The sequence below is a fragment of the Hibiscus syriacus genome, unplaced genomic scaffold, assembly GCF_006381635.1.
Source record: "Hibiscus syriacus cultivar Baekdansim isolate YM2019G1 unplaced genomic scaffold, ASM638163v2 tig00111377_pilon, whole genome shotgun sequence".
NCBI lineage: Eukaryota > Viridiplantae > Streptophyta > Magnoliopsida > Malvales > Malvaceae > Hibiscus > Hibiscus syriacus.
Window position 1 is genome coordinate 479,006 of NW_024063073.1, and position 11,896 is coordinate 490,901.

General features: G+C 30.9%; 1 protein-coding gene across 1 annotated transcript; it reads right to left on the bottom strand.

Moving 5' to 3' along the window:
- Positions 1-7,895: 7,895 nt before the first annotated feature.
- On the bottom strand, positions 7,896-10,278 carry LOC120159846. The gene is made up of 3 exons (XM_039170378.1): positions 10,169-10,278; positions 9,992-10,065; positions 7,896-8,734 (listed from the first exon to the last, which is right to left on the bottom strand). Exons 1-3 carry the CDS (start codon positions 10,186-10,188, stop codon positions 8,058-8,060), a joined length of 771 nt encoding a protein of 256 aa, XP_039026309.1. The 5' UTR covers positions 10,189-10,278; the 3' UTR covers positions 7,896-8,057.
- Between the last annotated feature and the right edge of the window lie 1,618 nt (positions 10,279-11,896).

Genomic DNA, 11,896 nt, shown 5'->3' on the forward strand with positions numbered 1-11,896 from the left:
ATTGTAAAACACCATGAACATTATCCCATGACCCTCCAAAACACAAATCTATCCAAACATGATCAACATTAGATGATTTCATGGTTGTAAATTAATTTACTAAACAGACGAGCTGCGAAACTAAAACCTGTTGCCGGATTGGGAAGGATGTCGTTGGATATAGGAACGATGTCGCCGGAGAGAGTGATAGATGGAGATGGAATGAGTTGCGATTTAGGGATTTAGTTTATGATTTCAGTGTTATATACCCAAAATTTCAGTGTTGTGATTTACAGATTCTCGTTGCGATTTACGGATTATCGTTGCGATTTACAGATTCTCGTTGCGATTTACGGATTATCGTTGCGATTTACGGATACGCGTTGCGATTTACGGATTATCGTTGCGATTTACGGATACGCGTTGCGATTTACGGATACGCATTGCGATTTACGGATACGCGTTGCGATTTACGGATACACGTTGCGGTTTACGGATACGCGTTGCGATTTACGGATACGCGTTGCGATATACGGATACGCATTGCGATTTACCCATACGCGTTGCGATTTACGGATACACGTTGCGATTTACGGATACGCGTTGCGATTTATATGTTCGCGTTGCGATTTTCATATTCGCGTTGCGATTATGGAAAATCGCAATGCGAATTTGTACTATCGCATCGCGATTTTCAAGAATCGCGTTGCGATTTTGGAAACTGATTTGCGATTCTGGGGATCGCGTTGCGATTTTTATTTCGCGTTGCGAATTTGTTGGTCATTTTGGCAAATCCAAAAAAAGTTGGTTAAAATCGTATATTATAACTTTTTTTTGGTCACTGAGGCGATTTTCTCTTTTAGTATTACTTTTGGAGTGATTTTGAAAAGTGTTATAAGAAGGTGCTCTTTAAAGTATTTTTAAAAAAACTATAGTTTAAAATTTAATTGATTTATATTACTGTTAAAAGTAATTTTTTAAGAAATAAAATATTCAATTTAAACATTATATTGTAAATTAAAATTAAATAATTTACTATAAAAATATAATTTTTTACCTCAAAAGTGATTTTCATGGCAAAAGCTAGAAATTTGAGCTTTTGAGGTTAGGCTAAATGTCATTTCCAACCATGATTTTAAATCAATTTTTGGGTGTTTAGGTTTGCTTATAGTGTGAAAAATCACTTTTCCATTCCCAAACTAAGTTAAATTGGATACTTGTTATTTAATTTCAACAATTAATATTTTTATTAAATTATGATTGAAATTAATTATAATTATTTTATGAAAATATATAAATTATAATATTATAAATGTTAAAAGAGTATATTTATATATAAGTTAAAATATATCAATTTATAAATGTTATTTACAATTTATCTTGTAAAACTTAAAAATAATGAAGAAGAGCAAAAAATATTTTTTTATAAAATTTTTAAATAATCAATGAAAAAGATGAGTGAGAATAATTTTTTTATGATATATTAATTTTATAATAAAAATAATTAATGAAAGATATTAAGGAGGCTCTTACTGAGCCATAGATATCCACGATTATATAGAAATATCCATGAGAACTAAAGCCATCAATAAAGAGATGGTTGTATGGGGGTATATTATCGTTTACACAAATAATAAAATAATTCAAGGACATCACGTCTATTTATTAGTTAATAAAGTAAATATATATTTATAATGGAAGGTTTAAGGGTTGATGTTTATTTATCATGTGCAACTATTAATCGTAAATTCTATCATCACATTGAGTCAATGTTTTTTTATTAAACAATCAATTTTATTTATGTGGGGGAATGTTAGAAAATAAATTTTTAAAAACTTTGAGGTTCTTCAATGGATAAAAGTGAAGATCTGAATCATAAAATTATGATTTTATATTTTACTTCATGAGTCATTTACAACAGTATGTCGTATGTTTAAAATAATTAAGTGATGAATGAGAAATTAATCCTCAAAGTAAACTACTTGTGAATTGTGTTAAGGAAAAATAGAAGCTTATATCCCACATTGATGGAATACCAAGTTCCCTTATCACTATAGCTTTGTTATTACTTTGCTCATATCGTAGTTGTATCATTGGAGACAACCGACCCATGTTTCTCCAGCACCATAAGAGCGGCTGAACCTGTCTTAAAGAAATTGTACAAATAGACCCCAACGTCTCTACCTAATCGGTTACATAACCACATACGAGTAAATAATTTTGTTATTTAATTTTAGTTATGTACTTATTCTGTAGTAGCCATTGAAGAGGAGTACAAAGAATAAGAAGAAAAATTTTATTCACAGAATTTTAGCTCACTGAAAATGTATTCAAGGTTATCGATAAAGAAGTAAGCACCAAAACAACCATAGTCCGAGATGATAATGTTAAGGTCTTGAAGATCATCATCATTTGTACTGCCAAACTTCCAAATTTGAGCTCTACTATCAGAAAATTAATCATATCATGATGGCTTGTTGACGCCATTCCCACATCTTTAGATGAACAATCTACAAGGACTAATTAAATGTTATTATTATTATTATTATAGATAGATAATACCCTGTTACAAAATATAAATTTATTTTAGTATTATAGAGATTTAGGACCGTTAAATGAGTGAAAATAGATTGTTGAGATTAAATGTGAAAAATATGAAGATATTTACTAAAAATATAGGAGTCAATCGCAGTCATCTAATCTTACTCATCCAACGATCCTAAATCTGTATAAAACTAAAGATTTTACATGTAATTTTTTTTTGGATAAATATGTAGGTGAATCTTAGTATATATATATATATATGACCAAAATCTAATAGACATATTTAGTTTTGTGCTAGATGTTTTACTAGGCTTAGTTCTTGAAAAAGTAAAATGGTTTTTTATTAAGAAGAGATAGTTTATACTTCAGAAAATAAATGAGATTTAATTTGTACGAATCAAATGATCTCATTAATAAAGAAATTATTATAATTTTTTTTTTTGAAATTTTGGATTTAAACATTAAAAATATTAAAAGTGCAAACGTTTAATATTAAATGATTTAGGTGGCATTTGGTTTGCTGGAATCCCTTGGAATTAGGGGAAATTAGAATCCAATTCCACCATTTTCTCGTATTTAGTTCAAGTTTTCAAAAGGGGAATTGAAATCTAATTCCATCATGAGACGGAAAGTAAATTACATCCATAACATAATGTAATTGAAATCCTTTGGAGGAGAGAATGTGATATTTGACCATACTACTCTCATCAATCTTTTGGTATTCGGGTTGGATTTAAAAAAAATCGGGTTCGGGTCGGGTCGGTTATTTTATAAAAAAAATTGGGATCGGGTCGGATTTTTTTTAAAAAAAAATCGGCTTCGGGTCGAGTTTTTTAAAGTTTGATATTCGGGTCGGGTCAGGTTTTTTTAAGTGTGATATTCGGGTCGGGTTCGGGTTTAGGGTGAAAAATACCCGACCCGACCTGACCCGAAAAAAATATATAATTTAACTTATATATTTAGGAATAATTACAATAATACCTCTCTCTATATATATTTTTTCAATTAAGTCACTGTTTTTATTAAATAAAAATATTTTTTTATTATTTCGGGTCAAGCCCCGTTTCTAATTCATATTTTCGGGTCAGGTCGGGTGAAACTTTATTTTGGTTGGGTCGGGTCTCTGGTGGAGGTTCCCTTATTCTCGGGTCGGGTCGGGTGGTAAAAAACCTACCCAACCCGACTCATGGCCATCCCTAATTGGGATAATTTTAACTTATAATGTTTATTAATATAATTTTTATAATTTATTGAAATGATTAATCAATCAATAAAATGAAAATTTAATATTTTTTAAAATTTTATAATATATTACTACATGTAAGTTATAAAACAAACTAAAAATTAAGTAAAAAATAAAAGAAAGATAATTCTGTCATTTTACATTACTAAAATCAAATTCATCTTATATGTCTACGAATCAAACAGAATATGAAATTAAATTCTAATTTAATTTTCTTCCAGTAAAATATGTTTCAAATTCAGATTTCAGATATTGACTTATACTTTCTAATATTAATTGAAAAAAATTAATTTGAGAGACGTGTAATTCCACGAATAGGAGGTCCCCACATGTTGATGGTAGGTCAAGAAAGCAGCCAATAAGAAGAAGTTGAGTGTATCCGGCAACTGCCTTTTCCTTTTTCTTTAATGGCTTATCTTCAACTTTGTCCTCGTCTGTTTCTTTGATTTGACACGTGTCGTGTGCTTCTGTCACGTGACCTCCCCTTGTCCCCGGCCCGCCTCTAGTGACTCTTCCAGCCTCTCGTTAGACTTCTATCATGTGTGTCTTCAACTTTTTCTTTGCACAATTAGAAACTAAAATATCCACATTCAATTGTGAAAGTTGTTTTAAAATAGGGTAAATTGTATGTTTAATATTTAAATTATTAATTTTGATTTATTTAGTATTTATTTAAGTTTTTAAAATTATATTAAACATTTAGTTTTTATAATACCCGTTATTAAAAACTTAAGTACCTAAACTATTAATTTTAGTTCATTTTAATACCTAAACTTTCATTTTTTTCCCAAAACATAGCGTTAAATTTTGAAACAAAAAATAAACTTTAGATATGATTTTTAAAAAAACTTTAGGTATTAAAACGGTTAAATTCGATAATTTAAGTACTAAACATGTAATTTATCCTTTAAAATATCAAGCTTTTTTTATAAACTAAAAGGTTAAAAATTAAAAATTTAGAAGTTAAATTTAAATTCTAAGTTTTTCAATTTTTATTTAAAAATAGATATTCAATTTTTTAATGGATAAATAAAAAACTAGTTATCTATTTATTATTTTCTATATATTTTTTTAAAATTTATTAATAGATAATTTTAAGTTTAAATTATTAAACATGCTTAAAATATTCAATTAATAAAATTTTAATCTTTTCTTAAAATTCATTATTCAAGATCATCGTAATAATTAAGATTGAGACCAATTTAATAAAAAGATTACACTTTAAAAAATAACTATTAATCTTGAAAATAATTGCCCATTTTCATTTGATATAAATATAAACCGTGCTTTCGATTAACCCCTAACAACCTCCATAACTTACAAAATTCATTATATTAAGACGCATCAATCGAGTCATTCGGATCGGATTCAGGTCGGATCGTTTAAAATCTTTTGGGTTAGGATTTTATTCAGTTTAGATTTAGTTTGGTTCGGTTTCATATCGGGTTCTGGTTTAATTCGAGTCAGGTCAAAATTCGAAACTTGATTCCAATCAACAATCTTCGTAGCAAAATAATATGACAAGCATACAATATAATTGTAACATATTCAAATTCACAATTGATTGCTTCTTAAAACTCCATGAGACATGTAACACCCTCAATCCGTGCCCGACCCGGATACGAGTCCGAAGTGTCACATTGACTTTTCAAACTTTGACTATTGACGAAAAATCAAGGAAATTTAAAGCTTTCATTAAAATAACATTGTTACTTTACACAAGTTAACCAAAACAAGATAAAACTGACCAGAGCATTTGTAACAGACACTTTTCTTACATGCCAACCATATACACGACAAAAGACATACTTTATACGTTACTTCTGATCTGATCTTCTAGCAGTGATGCTGTTCTTGCAACCCTATTTCCACTCTTCCTGATTCTTGATACCTACGTGTAAATCACTTACACGCTAAGTCATAGACTTAGTGAGACATATAAATATAACAATAATGCATTCAATATGAATATGAACATGCAATATATCCATCCAATCCTGTCGTATACAATTCAATGTAAACAATAATAATATGATAACATATAACTATAACAATGTAATTACATTTGATAACCTTTTATAGGCCCATGTACATTTTTGAGAACTCAAGGTATTCGAGTACATTGAGGTTGTGTACTATGTTGTCACCACAGCTCGTATGGGTCCCACTAGGAGCTATGAAATTTGTCCCGAAGGACCTATGATTGTATTTGTCCCGAAGGACCACTCCTTAAGAACTATATACATATTCCTGTGGATCATATCTGTCTCAAAGACACTGTAATGTTCCAAAGGATACATATACGTCCCGAAGGACCACGTAGAACCCTCGACTCTTGGCATGCCAACTATACCTATAGCTCTCATATCGTATACCATGGGCATTATTCTTATGTTTCATGTCATTTCTCTTGTGATCACATAGCTCATATCACTTATCATCTCACATGGGCATTTGGGTCTTTTCACATATATCATTTATCAAATCATATGAACATATATACTTTATGCATGTATCATAATAATTATCATGTATGCATGTTCATAACTATTGTGCTATGAAAATCAACATATGAATTAGACTTATCACAAGTCTTATTCCATTGTACCATGCTTCTAATATGTACTCACCTTAGCCTTGCTTGACTCGATTCTAATCCTTCAATTGTTCCGAAACGAGATCACGTTCTAAATCTACATATTAATACATTGATACATATCAGTATACTAATTGATATATTCAAAACTATCATTCCTTAGGCTAATAAGAAAGTTATTTTTATCTTTTAATGAAGACATGCATCGATGCACTACACCATGCATCGATACATCCCTTGACAGGTGCATCGATGCACTATTCATGCATCGGTGCATAAATCCTATTCGATGTTTGTATTTTAAGTAGGTGCATCGATGCACTCCTTATGCATCGGTGCATAATCCTATTCGATGTTTGTATTTTAAGCAGGTGCATCGATGCACTCCTTATGCATCGATGCACTGATTGCATTCGATGTTCATTTATTTGAGAGTGCATCTGCTTAATTCTTCATCTTTCACCTCCTTTAAATATTCCTAACTTTCATATACATACTTAAACTCACTTCTACTCCATACTCACTTCTTTAAACTCAAAATTCTATCTTCCATATGAAATCCAAGAATCATACTAAATTTCTACTTGTTCTAAATTCAATTCCATCATTTCATATCCCTTAATTAAGTGGATGAAAAGTCAAATTTGTCTTCCAATATGAGTAATGAACTATATTCCAAGATTTCATTTAAGAACTCAAAATCTTTAATCTCTCATATATCTTTCATCTTGTTGTTTAAGAACAAATTAAACTTTCCTTAAGCTTAATTATCATCTAGTGATCATAACCAAACCTTTAAATCAACCAATAATCAAGAAATCACAAACTTACCTTTGAGCTTGGAGATACGGGAGGAAAAAGAAGAAGAAGAAGAGAGTTTCTCAGATAACTCTTTCTTTTCCCCCACGTGTTTCATTCTTATAAAAGGAGAAAATATCTTTCTTATCAAATGACCAATTTACCCTTTAATTCATTCAATAATTATCAAACAACCTTCAACTATATTTTCAATAAGTCATTAAACTATTAAACTATTTTACTTTTATCACCAAATTTCAAAAATTCTCATTTTAATCACTGACTCGAGTTTCGAGATATTACAAGACAATTGTATTTTCGATGAAAAATACATTTCGCTATCGCTTTTCCATCATCTTTCTCTCTTTTAAAATCATCATCACAATATCTCATAATTATGAACGTTAAAATAATACGTTAACACTCAAAACGTGACATAGTCCTAACTTTTTTTAAAAAAATTATTTAAAAAAATTAAAATTAAAATTTAAATAAACTCCCAAATCCTTCTAAAATCTAAAAAAAGAACTTTAAATTATCTAATCCTTTTTCGCCGACCGTTGTCACCAACGCCACTGTTCGACCGAAATTCCGACGTCATTGACAGACCGAAACCACTTGCTTTTTCAACCACCGCTGCGTGAACATGAAAAAGTTTACCTCCCAACTCCAAAATCCGGCGAAAACCACTAACATGCGATAATTTAAATTTCACAATCCAAACTCAATCCCAAATTTAAATTTCCAAACACAACATTTAGAGAGTTATCACATATGAAAGGCATAGAAACCAAGTACATAAAGCAAACGACTACCTTAACAATGCAGACAGTAATCGACCGATTCGATATACTCGCAACACATTTCGAAACATATATAGTTTGTAGTAAGTATATGCTAATGGGCGGGGGCAGCTAGAAGTTGGGGCTCAATCACCTGAAGCAAGCCAGTCGCCAGTCTTGCTGTAAGATCCTCCACTGAAACTTTCACTGCATCCCTCCTCATGCCGATATCAGCAGCGTATCGACTTGCACAGTAGACCCCGACCGCCGTGGCTGCCATACCGTATATGTTCGTAGTAACAAGGCGTAATGGAGTTGACATCACAGCTGAGAGAGGGCCGCCTATGATCGATATCGCTTGACCACTGTGTCCGATGGTTGATTGATCTAGGACGAGCAGCCCGGTTTTGCAGTAGATTGTGAAATCCTCACAGTTGTTCTTGAAAACATTATAGCAACCAAATCCATTTTCGAGCAAGTATTTTGCTCGATGAACCACTAAATCATCTGGATCGGAGACTGCAAGAGTGCAAGTTCCGCCTCGTGCTTTCGCAATAAAGAGAGCGGGGCTGACCGCATACTCGAAACGGTACAAAATGCCACCAGCAAGGAAGCAGTTCAAGCATGAGGAAACAACACCATTACCTTCTTCTGGTGGAGTGCAGGTAGGGCAATGAAGTTGAGATCGAGCTGGCCCTGAGCTTACCAAGAGAAGATCCAGAACAGTTCCTGTACCAACTTCTTGGCCACGTCTAGTAAAATGAATGACCGTATCGTTTCCAACATAGATGCCTGCACTCATACCAAAGCATAAAGATATAATTAGTTCAACAATTACAGCATAATATAAGTGGAAAGTGAAAACCATAAAAAACGCATCTCTTCAAGAGATAATCTGGAAACTTCAAAAACTAAAAAGAAGGCCAAATTCAAGTAAACTTGATTTAACAAAAACATAATCTCAATGAAGACCGGTTACAAATTAGGCGGTTAGCCTTCCAGGCAGTCTCAAACTCTACATTAGTAGTACCATGAAACAAAATAATTCAACTTGTTCATCCTTTATTTATAGAATCCTTCTCACAAAAAGTAGTCTTTTGGAGCATTACAGCAAGGATAAGTGATCACATACTGCAAAATTTTATGTAGAAGCTATAAAACTAACCTAGCCAGCATTCATTTGGAACACATACAGTTATAAATAATGTGGATAATAATTTATCAATTACATTACACACTCCTTCGAAATTAAGACTTCGCTAACAAAAGCCTTAAAGGGACTCTTTGAAGTCACTATATAATCATTGCAAATAACAAAAAAAGGATATCAAATATTGCATAGTGCAATGCTTATTACTCTAAAATTATCAAAAGTTAATCCTAAAGGCACTGCAAAAATCCTTGAAACTGTACAGTTTGTTGATAAATGGAATAGGATCCAAGCTAGGTAGCAGAGTAATGCCTAAACAGTCATCACGACATTAGAAACGGTTCTAATGCTTAACCAATGAAAGATTTTTCATAACTACACCCATAGTTCAATATTCCAAAAGTTCAAACTTTCTTAGCCATCAGATCATACTTAAAACCAGTTCTATGATCTATCCATATTTCAGGTTACTAAGAATAGAGGTGTTTGCGGTCGGTTAACCATACCGTTTAACCTAAATGGTTCAGTTAACTTAAATAGAGAGATTCTAAACACAAAGTACATACTTAATTCCAAAAAAAAAATTACATATGGATTATACATAGTAATTAATACATCTACATACTACTTACTACTATTTTCCCATATAATCCAATACAGATCAAAGTTTTAAAGATAAATCTTTAACAAACATAAAAACAATCATTATACTTGTAATTTTCCTTTAAAAAAATACATCCACAATTTAGTAGTTAAAATCTGTAACCATAACCGTAACCAATGTCACTTTTAATAGCTAAAATCTATACAACCCTAATCCAAAGGCATAAAATTCAAACCCAAATCAACGAAGAACAAGAAATTAATGAAAAAGAGAGAAAAGGGTGGGAGTAAAGAACCGTGATGGGAATAAATATATGCAGTCCTCCATGAATAGATGTGATCCCCTGGTTTCAGGCTCTCCTTACAAATTCTGCTTCATCCGTTCATTTGTTTACCAAAACAAGAATGGTTTTTTAATCAGGCATATAAATCTGTAGGAAAAAGAAAAAGATTGGGAGAGATTAAATGTAAACCTGTTAGAAAGGAGCCCCATGCTTATCCTTAATAAAAACTGGACTTGGATTGTAATTCTGAGAATCTGATGTTCTTCCTGAGTTATCTGTCGGGAATTAAAATATAAATAAAATAAAAGTTTGCTTTTCAGTAACGTGACTTCAATTCGAAGTTGCTCGCGAATACCCGTAAACCTAGATTTACGTGTAGCAACCGTGTTATCATATTAAACATATGGGTAAAGTATACAAATGGTCCCTTGACTAAAAAATATTTATTTTTTAATCTATTGACTATTAAAAATTACAAAATAGTCTTTTAACAATAAGGAGATACTTTTTTTTTGTATTCATTGACTATAAAAAGTTACAAAATAATCACCCGACTATTCATTATATTCCAAACTCGTCCTTTTTTGTTAATAAATTGACGACAATATGAGATGTACGTTAACTTGTTGACTAGATACGATAAAATATGATCTTATAATCTCAAATAACTATCATACCTCAATCAACATGCTAACGTCCAATTCAACTGACCGTTAATTTTTTAACAAAAAAATGATGAGTTTGGAATATAATGAATAGTCGAGTGATCATTTTGTAACTTTTAATAGTCAAAAGATTCAATAAAGTATCTCCCTATAGTTCGATGGACCTTTTGTAACTTTTAATGGTCGATGAACTTAATAAAACAATATCTTATAATTGAAAGATCATTTGTGTACTTTACCGTAAACATATTAGGTCACTAATTTATGGGAATAATATCTACTTAAAAATTAATTATCATAATATAATTAATTAGCTGACCCTATTCCCATATGTAATGGGGTGAGGGGGAGGTAAGGTAGTAGGGTGCCTCCAACGCCAGGTTGAGAGCAGCTTCCATGAAAAACCTCCGGCAATCAGAATTATAAATTGCCCACCGTGGGACTCGATCCCACAACCACAAGATTAAGAGCATTGCGCTCTACCAACTGAGCTAGACAGACAATTATTCATCTTTTAACATAATTAGTCAAATTGTTCATCTTTTTTCACTCATATTTTTTTAGATCATGGGTTCTAAACTTATTAATAAGACTCATTTCTTCTCAGGTTTTTATCTTCCGATTATGATTATGTTTAACAGTTATCAATATATATATATACATACAGAGAGAGTTATCATTCATTTCGATTACATAAAATACAGATATGTTCTGGTGATCGCATTTTATTAAAAACATTCTCAGTTAGATGTGCCCTTGACTGATATGATACAACATGTTAGGACTCTTGATTTTGATTGATTGTCGAGTCATAAATCCACGACTCCCATAAAAATAAAAAAAAATTATATTTTTAATTGATAAAATTATTATTTTATTTTGCTTAGATTTGAACTAACTATTTTATCTCATAATTTCAATTCATTTTAAATAATCAATATTAACATAATTCTTAATTAAATAATAAGTATTTTGATTAATTAGTGATTAAATAATTATTTTTTAAATAACTGATAATAAATTAATTCCATCTTACTAAGTATATTGCATATAAATTTGTGGTTTGCTAAATACTTGAAACAATGTCGTTATTTAAATATAAATATGGTTTTTACATTAAATTGTTGAGATTGATATTTATAATAAAAGCAAAAGAAAAAAATTCTCACTCACAAACGATCTTTATATGTGTCGTCTTATAGTAAGATCGTAGTTGATTACACATTTTTTTTATATTAGAAGGCCTTCAGTA